Source organism: Odontesthes bonariensis, chromosome 9, assembly GCF_027942865.1.
Source record: "Odontesthes bonariensis isolate fOdoBon6 chromosome 9, fOdoBon6.hap1, whole genome shotgun sequence".
Taxonomy (NCBI): domain Eukaryota; kingdom Metazoa; phylum Chordata; class Actinopteri; order Atheriniformes; family Atherinopsidae; genus Odontesthes; species Odontesthes bonariensis.
In genome coordinates this window covers 29,600,896-29,613,245 of record NC_134514.1, presented here as the reverse complement: position 1 = coordinate 29,613,245, position 12,350 = coordinate 29,600,896, and the positions used below count along the sequence as shown (strand labels likewise).

The 12,350-nt window shown below is 39.3% G+C and overlaps 1 protein-coding gene across 1 annotated transcript in view; it reads right to left on the bottom strand.

Annotated features, from left to right (window-relative positions):
• Positions 1–352: 352 nt before the first annotated feature.
• Positions 353–12,350, bottom strand: part of gjd1b (gap junction protein delta 1b) — a 29,862-nt gene continuing 17,864 nt past the window's right edge. The window contains exon 2 of the mRNA XM_075473986.1: positions 353–6,845. Within this exon, the coding sequence (XP_075330101.1) occupies positions 5,996–6,845 (850 nt within the window). The 3' untranslated portion in view covers positions 353–5,995. The remainder of the gene's footprint in view (positions 6,846–12,350) is intronic.

Genomic DNA, 12,350 nt, shown 5'->3' with positions numbered 1-12,350 from the left:
GTCATTACGCCAACCAGCTGCGCAGCTCTGTAAGTGCTGCTTTGTATCTGCTATTTATAGACCTGTACAAATATGACCCAGTGTCATCTATGTGCCTTTACACCGCAGAATGATTTTCTTTCTTCATAAATCTCATCGTTACGACATGGTCACGTAACCACCCACTCACGTTCTATACACACAGACAAACTCTCTCACACACACACACACACACACACACACATGCACATTACTTTATGTGCAGGAAACATCGCAGACCTAAACACACAAACACAGCACACTCGCTTATAGGTCACAAATCAGCAGGCACGGAGCAAACTCGGGCTTGATGTAACATTCAAGGTTTTATTCAGTCTTTACATACAGTACACCAGTCAGAAATATACAGTGAACCTTCAAGGAAGGTCCGTCATATACATCATATAATCTGCAGCATTAAATGACAGATTTTCGGATGAAGGTCACAAAGCGTGTGTGAGTGTGTTTTGCGTGTGCAGTCTATCGTTCCTGTTTTCAGTCCACGTTTTTACATCCGTACAGATGTCACAATTGAATGTAGAAGCTTTGCTGGAGAATGACAAGTTCCTAGGGCTAAAATCTAACTATTTTCTCTTTCAGATCCCTTAATCATTCATCACTATGATGCCAAATATTGGCCACACTTCACATTGCTCCCCCACTCCCCTGACTCACCACTCAGGGTTCATCCCTGTGACTGCAGCATTAGGCTTCACAAAATGTTCACAGACACACGTCATGATGCAAAGGTGGTCTGCTCTTAGCTCATGAGGGGGTGGTCTTGGACGAAGAGTAGAAAAGGTGCGACTTGGCCTGACAATATGTTCAGAGTTCCTCTTTTTTGCAAAACTCAATGAACCAACAGTTTGAAATTGACTGAATTTGTAGTAAATAAATGGAACCCATTTGGTCAAATCTGGATGGTGGTTTTAGCCCAGGAGCAGCAGTATAAGACAGGGATCGGAGAGGGGAGAAGGGAGCATTTTATTTCACAACAAAAAGAAAATTGAAGCTGAACATTTGGGTTAAAGAGCTTTACAAATTTTAGTCGAACACTATGAAAAAGCTTTTATTTTGAAACAAGATGTTCATTTTTCAATTGAAATGCAATGATAATTTCAATGCCTGACTTCCTGTGAATGTAATTAATCTAGGCCTACGAGCACAAATTGTACTCTTTCAAAACAATGTGCCAAGTCAAGTGTGAATTCTTTCCTGTTTTTTATTTAAATTATGGCTTTTTAGTTTGCAATGAGTAAAAAGCCCTTGAACATTTAAGATGGGCATTTTTTAAAAACTTGCTCACGGGTCATTAACGAGCCCTTTTGATTGACTATATAATGTGATTACTAAATTAATCTATGGTCCTTCTGGCAGCAGATTAAAGAGTAACATAGTAGTAGCGGTAAGCTCTGTGTCGATGAATGAAACAGCTCATTAGATGCTGCATTCCTGAGGAATCAAATTGTTTGCTACATTTCTGCAGTAGAAAGTAACTCAAGAGTTTGTTTTAAAAAATTACAATACCTGCTGTAGGGCTGTCACAGCCATGTCCACTAGTAAGTAACAGTCAAGAGTAAAAAGCTTGATTTTTTTTCAAGGAGACTTGCATTGCTACATGACCTGTAGAGTGTGGGCAGTAGTTTGCTGGACCAAAGGGAATGAATCTGAATGCCTGCTTTTGGTAAAGAGACTAAACTCAATTAGCACCACAGAGCAAATGGTCATACTTTAGGACAATTTTCTTGGCTGGGCATAACAGTACAAAGATTGATGGTAAATGGAAATTATGCAGACGTACTGTTTCTATAAAAGTGTTAAAGAAGAAACAGTATTTTTACAAGTAAAAACTGGTGTAACAGATCAGCTTTGTTTTCCTTCCTGAGTCTGCTGTCTGTGCACTGTACTTGAAAAACTTGTCCTTACGGTGCTTCTCTGAGGATTTAATTATATCACACTGAATATAGTTAATCGTAGACTGAAAAGCACATTGTGCTAGAGGCTAAACCTTGGAATGTTCTGGAATCTGACATCTATTGGTGCCAGTTTTTTAAGCTGTATGCCTATATTCCTGTGTACCCTGTGTTTTACAGTAGTTCATTAGAGTGACTGGCTAATGATTTAAACATCTGCTACTGATTTTAAAGATATATATTCATGTGCATTTTTTTTTTAAACTAGCTATTGTTAGCAGTTTTAAAAGTCTTTTGGAATTCGAAATAGATCAAATGTAATAGGTAGTTTTAACATTACTGAGTTGATATTGTCTGCCTGGCTCTGTACGGTCTGAAAAACTGGGTTTTTATACACATTGGCATCAAGACGTAATAGCTTCACTCCATAATTCGGACTAGAAAAGTCTTTCTTTAAAGGTTCTGTTGAAGAAAACATAGAAACATGCTTACTATAGCCATTACACATGCAATTAAAAAAACTTTGAAAATGAATTAAACTTTGCATATCACTTTGGCAAGGGAGGAAATATAACATATATTTCTGCTATTCTTATACTTAAACACTCTACCCTTGATTTTTTTTACATTTAGAAAATTTGTTCCTTAACATAGAAAAAAAAACATCATTCTTTTTTTTTTGATATGTCACTGCACACAAAGAGCAACAGACAACAAAATGAATTCACAAGTCAAAAAAGTAAAGCAAATGAGAGGAAAAGGTTGCATAATTCATTTAACATTTGACAAATAAAAAAGCAGACTGTGAAGAGTAGTTGACTGTTGGAATTACTGGGCCTGTTTGCCGTGGAAGTATTTGACTCAATGACTGTGTAACCACAGGAGGCTTGAGTCACTAATGAACACTGGGTAAATGTAAACTGATGAAAAGTAGGACACATTTGTGCCCCTCTGTGTTCTCACACCATTCGTGTTTGTGTTTCTGACCTGAATGAAACCAGACATAACCACAGAGTCCAAATGCACAAACTCAACTCAAACTGCAAAAATGAGTCCATGTCGAGAATGTGTTTATGTGCCATTCAGCAAAAATAGTTCTCAAACCAGCACTGACCTGTACTCCGTGGAGATTAGATCAACAATGTACTATGAAATGACTTTCCAGCAGGAGCTGCATATAGCACAGGGCATTGGCTTGGCTTTTAAGCTCAAGGTCACCACTTTAAGCTTTCACAAGAAGCACAATAAGTAACAGTTGACACTGCCTCTATTATTAGGCATTCTGGCATGCCCTGTCAGCGAGGTTGTCCTTCCTATTGCATGCAGATGACCGTACACTAAGCCCTATTAACATCCTCTGAGGAGACTAAGAGTGGAGATAATCACCGGTAAGAATCCAAGAGATCATGAGAGTGAGAGTGAATGGAGAAATAGAAACTGTCCTTGTGGCTGCATTGTGTTGATGGTGCACATGGTGCTATGTTGTGCCCAGGTATAAGAAAAAAGATTAAATGTAGAACTTATCCATTTCACATCTGCTCAGTTTTCTGTGCACTGGTAAAGATGCACTTTAAATGTTGATATATGTAATGTAAATAACATTTGGGTGCTCTTAAGTGTCTTCTGTGGAGTGGGCATCTCTTACTCAATTTGACAACCAAATGTGAATTATGAATGTCTCCCACAAAACGCAGCCTGAAACAGATCATAAATGATGTAGCTGGCCTTTCATACCTCTCAAATGTTTGGGTGAGGTCTAAGCATTTCTGATTTGGTTTTAAGAACTATCCTTATATCACTATAATATATTTTATCACTATAATAATCTGACGCAGGACTCTGTCACCATGAAATCATCTAAATTGAGACGATTCTTCCAGATTATTGAAGGGTATATTTGGGTAACCCAGTCCTGTGTTTTATTCTTCCATTACCCCGTATGAGTCCGTATGAGTGATAAAGTATATGTATGTAGTCTACCAAACTGTCATTATATCTAGCTCACAATGTCTTGTGTCCAGAAACACAACCTTTATTTAAACATGAGTTCCTACAGTCTGCCACTCTTCCACTCATCTGCATTAATCAAGGTGCACCACTGTCATTTTTTTCTGTTTCTTACATGTCATTCTCTTGCTTTTCTCTTGCAACACATGCATGCTGAAATCCAGTCAGGAAAGAAATGCGACATAAAAGCCACTGAGATTCGAAAACACAACTGTCCGTACAGAGTAAGTACTCATCAGTTACACAGCTTGATCATTCAAGAAACATTGCGTTTTGTAAACATGCCTTTATCGAATGGCTCACAAGCCTTAGGTGCCTGAAGGTGTGCAGCTGATGCTCCGTGCAGGAAACGTACCTTGCAGATGTTTGTTTAAAAGCTGCACTGGTCTGCATTTAACTAAATAAATGCAGTAAATTAATGTCATTTCCTTTTTTCTTGAACGGTTTAAAAAAAAAAAAAAGATTCTTTTAAATCAGCTGCACACCTTCAGAGCATTTTATAACAAAGCTCACAAACTTGTCCTTTCCCACCCCCTTTACATATCATAAGTCTGTTCCATCAGTGAGAAATGCTTTACACTAAACAAAAATGAAAAAAAGACAGTTTTTACATTAGAAAAAACAGCACATGATTTCCCGACCAACCCATCTCCAAAAGATAAATAGATCTATTTGGATATACTCTAAGTGGATAAATAATATTACCATGATATATTGTGTAACTCTTCAATAATAAATATCTCAAGGATGGCACCATCGCTTTCTCAAAAAAAAAGAAAAATCATAACTCATAGTGATGCATTTAAAAAATTTGTTTAGTTATAAGAAAGTGATGTGCTGCTCCTCCCCTGCAAATTCTCATTTTCCTGTGCTCTTGTCGTTCTGTTTCTCCTGCGTTTCTTAGCACGCCAAAAAGCTTGAAGGACAGAAGTTTGGTTTGTGCTTTTGGAGAAATTGACGCTAACAAGCCGCCTGTCCATTTATTCACCAAGTCCTCTCTAAGGTTTACCCAGCAGGAGAGCAGCAAGGGGCCATTACTGTCATTCGCAACCTCCCTACCTCTCATCTATGCAGCTGCCAACCATGGAGCTGAGAGAGCAGGAGATAGAGGAGAGGGGGAAACAGTGTTTATGGTAGCTTCTCTCTGTGTTTGTGTTGAAATCATCTTTTGCCAAGCGACAAAGCATAAACATCGTCAGTCTTTTCTCTTGGTTTGGCTTGTGTCGATGTTTCAGCAGAGGCCAGACACAATGTACAGTGGCAGTTCTTTCTCTCTTGGCTTCAGTTTACTTCCAAATCTCCAGCAAAGAGCGGTAGGAAAAGAAAAACATTTCCTCTCTTCCCTTCTCTCTTCTTTCATATATTGTCCCAGCTTTACGCTTTACTTTCCCCTGGCTCCCAAACAGGCCTTCGTCCTCTAAAGTCTGTCACAGCTCTGACAGCTCTTCCGTTCCTCTTTTAATGATGTTGCTGCTCATCCTACTTGTCCCATCCTCCATCCTGCTCCCCCACACTCACCCCCCTTCTTTTTTTCTGAAGTTGATACAGTCCAGATGAAAAGCACAATAGGATGCATCAGACACCACAGATGTCTTCCAATATCCGAGAGAGCACAAAACACCCTCTCTTTCATTTTCCTCTTTCGTCCTGAAGTGTATAGTCATTCCCTCTCCAGCCCCTTGGCGATTTGATTTTTCCTATTACAAGGGTCAAAAAAGGTAATTGGGTAAAAAACACAAAAGTATAAAATGGCAGGAACGTTTTTCCCATGAGATCACTGTGTTGATTATGTTCCTTTTGCGGAACAAAACAGTTTTTTTTTTGTCCTGGTTTAAGGTTTGTCATGTGTCTCTTCCTCTGGATCTCTTGACTCCGAAAGCCACAGAGCAAGAGTTTTGGTCTTTTTACATTCTTTTTCATTCCATCATTTCAGAGGAACGGTTGTCCTTTTTTTTTTTAACCTCCACTCCTCATGAAATTAAAATCAAAATTAATTCACTGTCTCTCGTTCACATTCATTCCACTCCTCTTTTTTTTTTCTTTCTTCATCGTCCTCATCAAACGTAGGCGGATTCGCTGGACTGAGTGCGTCCCAGGTTGGGCGGCTGGGACAGATGTGCCATGTCCTTCTTCCTAATCTCACAGATAGACTTCCTGCGGGCCTGCACGCCCCTGATGGCAGCCTTGATCTTGCGCCAGCCCAGGTGATTGAGCTCGGCCAGATTGAGCACCACACAGATGCCGCTCACCGCAAACATGAACACCAAGAAAACCGTTTTTTCTGTGGGCCGGGACACATAGCACTCCACTTCCTTGACACATGGGTAGCGGTCGCACTCAAAAATCCCAGACACACTGAAGCCATAAAGGAAGTACTGGCCTGCCAAGAAACTAATCTCAAGTGCATTACGGAACACTACCTGAATGATGTAAAAGCGGGAGATCCCTTCTTGCCTGCGAATCTTGGAGCTCTTCCCATAGGTGAGGCCCCGTGGGGCATTGGGGATCTCCTTCACTTCCAAGCAGTCAGGTTCTTCCTTCCCTCCCCCACCATCGCCGCCATGTTGAACAAGAATTCCATTTATATTGCGCAGCTTTCGTGTCCCGTCCCTTCCCCCATAATCCCTCTCCATTATTGGATAGAGAAAAGAGTAGCGCCGGTCTTTTTGCTTGGCTGACTGATGGACAGAGTAGGTGATAAAACACAGGCTGGGTGTGCATACCAGTATGATCTGGAAAACCCAGTAGCGGATGTGGGAAATTGGGAAGGCTTTGTCATAGCAAGCCTGGTTGCAGCCTGGCTGGAGAGTGTTGCATTTGAACATGGTCTGTTCATCCTCGTATACAGTCTCTCCCACGATGGCGACAATCAGGATACGGAAGATGACCACTACTGTCAGCAAGATCCTAGGAAAGAAACAGACCAACAGAAGGGGTTAATATGGTCAGAGGTATAAAATGATGAACTGCAATAGAGAGGACGAAATTTAATGAGATGTCCTTTCCAACAGGGACTATAGATGGGCAGCTTATGCAAAGTAATGTTTAGAACAGAGGAGACGGGTGACCTGGCACAAATGAAAGATGAAAAAGCACTGAACGCATTTTTATATTTTCAACTTCTAAAGGATATAGGTGTAGAAAAAATTATGTCTGTGTTGATACTGATTTCAAAAGCAAACATCAAACAGTCCAGAGACACCGTATTGGAGTGTTATTTACTTCTGCACATTTACTTGTGCCCTGTAAAAACAGAAACTCATATCATGGTTATGGCTACTAGCCTGAGCGGGCACCGCCCACCTTTCCACTTCAGCCTTGTTGAAATAAAAAAACAAACTACCTGTGACTGCTGCTAGGTGCTGGCTCCAAAATATTTGTTTCTCGAATAGACATCCATACAAACAAACGTCAGCTTCTCTCAGTGACTATGTTGTAGCTACAATTTTTTTTTTGGACATAGATGAGTCTGACCCATATTACTAGATGAATCATAAACATGTTTTTTTTTTAGCAGAGCTGCAGGTGCGTTTAATTGTAAATGTTTAGTTTGGACCCTCTTTGGCCTTGAGTTCAGAGAGACAATGGAGATGAAAAAAAAATAAATAAATAACATCTCTAAACTCAGACATTCCATTAAGTTCTAAACATGTCATGCCCTGAAGAGTGCACATGCAGCTACGCCTGAGCTTTTTAAAATAGTCTATTTAGATGTCATTAACATGTCGGCTTAAAAAAAAGACATTCTAACCAAATGGAGTGCCTAAATGGAGTTTTTTTCTAGAAAAAGAAATAAAGGCAATTCATTAGATAGAAGGACAGTCAATTATCAATAAATTAGCACAAAATAATAATAAGATAAGAAGAAAATACAAGAGAAATCTTACAAATGAAACAGAGCATTTTAGTCTGAATCAAGGTTGAGAGAAGAAATGTGAAATTTAGATGACATTGTCAAAACAGGGGTCCTTAAGATGGGCTTTAACCTGTTCAGTACCAGGGGTCTTTCTGGGGTTTCTGCTCGAAAATGACATGCCCAAAATGAAATAAGTCGTTCTCTGCGATGACAAACTCTGTGTGAACTGTCTTGGTATCAAGTTATCAGAGCTGGATCAAACTGGATCCAGTTCCCCTTCCCTCCCAGAAAAAGAGTTGCAGAGAGAAGTCACAGAGGCAGAGACAAGCGGTGGGAAAACTAATGAAGGAGAGGGACATTGTGATAGTGTGGTCACTGCTCCTCCTGATATGAATCAGAGAAGAGGAGTGCTCCAAATCTCATTTATCAGCCAAAGTAAACACTCCAGAAGAACAGTCATGAGTGCTGGAGCCTCGACGCTTTGTCAGTCCTCATAACTCACACTGGTACCTGTTATTCAATCCTAAGAGAGTCACATTTTGTGAGGATGCTTAAAGGTAAAAAAAGGAAATGACGTATTGCTTTGTCTAATTTTAGTGTTTTCTGCTTCATTAAATTCATTTAGCTTGGCAACCACAGTTTAGACTCACTTGTCCGTGAATGATTCCAACAATACAGTACGGACACAAAAATCCAGAATAACTTCTCAGTTGTTGGCTTTGTTATAAACAATAAACCCTCTGCCTTAAGTCTCATGGCAACAGGTGACACTGAAGTGAGGCTGTTTTTTGGATTATCTGCTATTTCTGTGCAGGATGTGGTGAGACAAAAAAAATTATTGTTGCCTGAATGGTTTGGTTAATTCAATCTTTGTGCGTGTGTGCGTTTTAACAAGTGTTTATCCAAGCATGGTGACATGTGCTGACTTGGCGTATCCGCACAATTTGTCTGTGTGCTTCCATGATGTTAGACACACACAGTATATGGACTGCAGTTTTATCTTCCTCCCCCTCTGCTGTTTCCTCTCCTGAAGACATCTTTCTCTTTGTTCTTTTCTTAATTTACTCATAGCTCATTCATTTTTTAGATGTTAGACAAGCAAGCACTTTAGAAAGTAGGCTTTTTGCAGTCCTATGAGCCTGCTGCATGCCTCACAGTGTGAATAAGTCTAGAGCAAGACTGCAGACTCACCATTACTGTTCATCACTGTAGCTCTCTCTCAAAGATATAAGCAGTTCAGACAAAGTTATTCACAAGATCCTTTCCCAATAATCACCACTATTCATATTAATGATATTCTCAGACATAACACTATGATCAATAGCTGTATTTACTCCATAGAAACTCAGAACACTTATCATTATAGTAGCCCAAAGAAATCCTGACCTCATTGCATTTATCATAGATTTAAGGATTCTGCATACAAGTCAATAGATTTAGACATATAAAAATACTTATGGGTACTACAGTGTCAGACAGGTGAATGGTACCTCACAAGAGTGAATTTTATTTCCACCAATTTCACATTATAGTGACATTTCAGAGAGGGTTTCAGCAAAAGTCACAGAGAAATTCTAGTTTCAAATGTTACATTGTTACATATATTTGAATAGTCTGACTATGGCTATATAGGTACTTGACACATTACGTATCAAGACACTTAGCTTGGCATGGACTTTTGGAGTGTCACTTTAAAAGGGGTTATTTACTCTTCTGTAGAAAATAATATATGGCTTCCATATGCAATATTCCCATTCCTTTCAATGATTGAAGTAAACTTAAGTGGCCCATTGCTGTTAAAACTTTGCTTGTTATCCACAACATCCAGATCACGAATAAAAAGAAAAAAAAAATCAAGACTCCTTTAGCCAAAACAGTCCAGTTATGTTTGAAGAGTGAAAAATAAAATAATAATACATATACACATATTTATTTATTTTTTACCTGGTTTACATGTCCATAAGGTGCTTTACATGTGTTACAAGACATATCATGAGCAAAAAATTTTATGTAAAGCACTTTGAACTGTTTGTACATGAAATGTGCTATACAAATAAATTTGATTTGATTTGATTTGATTTGAAAACAGTCAGCAATGCTTTGACTGGGGATTGCTGCTCTGAATGTATGCAATCTAATCTTGACTATGTGCCAGTTGTGGCTGAACAGCTATTTTGCATTCACTGAGAGGAATTGATTGAATGACAGACTAGTGCAAGCTACAGCAGGGGTTAGCCAGGGGCTAGCAGCCACTCAGTTAGCTTCTTCTTGGCAGTTGGAGAAGTTAGCCAAGCCTGGGCTGAACATTCTTGTTGTGTGATGACACAGCAAACCACCTCACTGTGCCACCCCAGGATCCCTTCAAAACCATAAAAATCCCTAATGTACCCTGACAGGGAATCTTAAAGGTGCTCTCATACAGATTTGCATGTTTTATTGAATTAATCTTCTATGACATTGAAATACAGCTTTGATAAGAATAATGGCATGGCATTGCACATTGCAGCACTGGTTTATTTTGGTGATGATGTGCCATTAAAGTGGTGCTTAACATTTCCTGAATGTAATTTAATTTTCTATTCAGCTGCATGAATACAATCTAAATTGCCATTAGATTTCCTCAAATTCCTTAAAGTTAAGAAAGAAGACGTAAGAATTAACAAAGTATTCAAAATATTTAAACAGTTTTTTTATTGAAGGAAATTACATTGCAAAGAATAGGTGAACCTCTGGGATTAGGACTTAATTTGAAGTTGAAATTTTAGTCAAGATGTACTTCAATCAATGTTTGTCTATGTGGACACAGTTGGGACTGGACAGAGGATTGAGCGAGAGTCCTACAACACGGAAATACAGCGTAAATACTGCCTGATAGTCATTAGATGACATTTTGCTGTGTGAAGGGTAATCTACCATTCAGACAGTGGTTTTGCCAAACTCGTGCGGCACAGATGTGGAGTCGAAGGGCAGAGTTAATCCTTTCCGGAGTGCGACGGTGTGCGGTTCACATGTAACCGTCATCAAAACGACAGGTCATCAGCAATGGCCTCCAGAATTAAGAATAAAAAAACTTGTCATTGACAGTCTGCCCGCCTGTGATCATCCAGCACGGGCAGGGGAGTGGGAACCGAGCACAGGGGGAGGAAAGTATAAACGCAAAAAATATTCAAATGCTGTTGCCCTTGTCGTGACTCGATTAAGGAGCTTAGTGAGCAGAGAATTCACAAAACGGGACTGAGAGGATATTGTGCACGCACGTTCAGAGAAACCCGAGTATGCTGCACAGCCCCTCTTCCAGTACATATCCAAACAGCAAAGCACCAACCTGACAGCGATGGGAAAGCATTTCAAACTAACTGAGGGAAAACATTAAACTGACACTGAACTTAATCAGTTCCAGACAGAGGTAGATAACAAAGATGCGCCCACCCCCAAAAAAATAATAAATACATTAAAAAAAAACAGTGTGTCTCAAACATATTGTCCTTAAATCAAAAGAGAAACATGTCAGTGCTGAGACAAAGTACAAGAGATTTGGGGGGTTGGTAAGAGAAACCAGGAAAAGAGGAAAATCTCATCATAGAGAATGAATTATATAATAGCTTCCACACACAAAACCAGTTCATTAATCTGTAGCTGGGCAGAGGGAGGACTCATGCATTAGGTTTCTTTTTCTTTTTTTTTCTTCTTCTTTTTGGTTAATGCCATCGAATAGCGTTAGGTTATTGTACCGCACCCAACAATTCCCTCCTGTATTTTCTCTCTCTCTTTTTTTATTTGCCCTGACTTTTCCTCTCACTTAGTGTTCCCCTCCCCACCACATCTTCCAACTCTATGGCAGGAATAATCTTCAGTTTGTGGCTATAGTTTTCTATGAAAAGCCCTATGTCCTGTCTCCAGTGGTTTCCCACAATAGAATGGAAAAACACCATCCAATCATCTCTGACTGCTCTTAGAGATACTGTGCACCAAACGGTGCAAAAATGTTTACACTACATTTTGTGTTTGTCATTTACTTAATTAGTTGAATAGTTGCTAATCATATGAATCAGTCTTTATAGCAAAGCAAAAATACTAAAAATGTCCTGGTTCGTAGTTTCTAAAGTGTGTGTTCTGCGCCACTGGTTATTGAATAACAGTCAACATATACTGTAGCAACCCTACAATATATACATTAACATGTTTCAAAACCCTTACACCTTTTTTTTCCTCCAGCAGACTGTTTGTTGTTCCTCACGACTAATGGGTTGACTTTGTTACCACCCAGGTACTGGTGATTAACATGCACAGTAATATAAAAAAATAATCACAGGTTCGGCATCTGGCAGGAAAAATCCAGTTCCATCTGCCTCTCTGAATGAATAAACACGTGCCAGTACACCCACACACACAGACACACACACACATACACATACAATGCCCAAAAAGATCATACGCTTTGGATTATTCAACTCTCAAAGAAATTAAAATGCAGTTCACTGAGCAGATTTGATGTTATCGAAGGTCTCCCTTTCCCAAAAAAAATGTTTAAGGTTTTATAATTAAACCTTGGATGC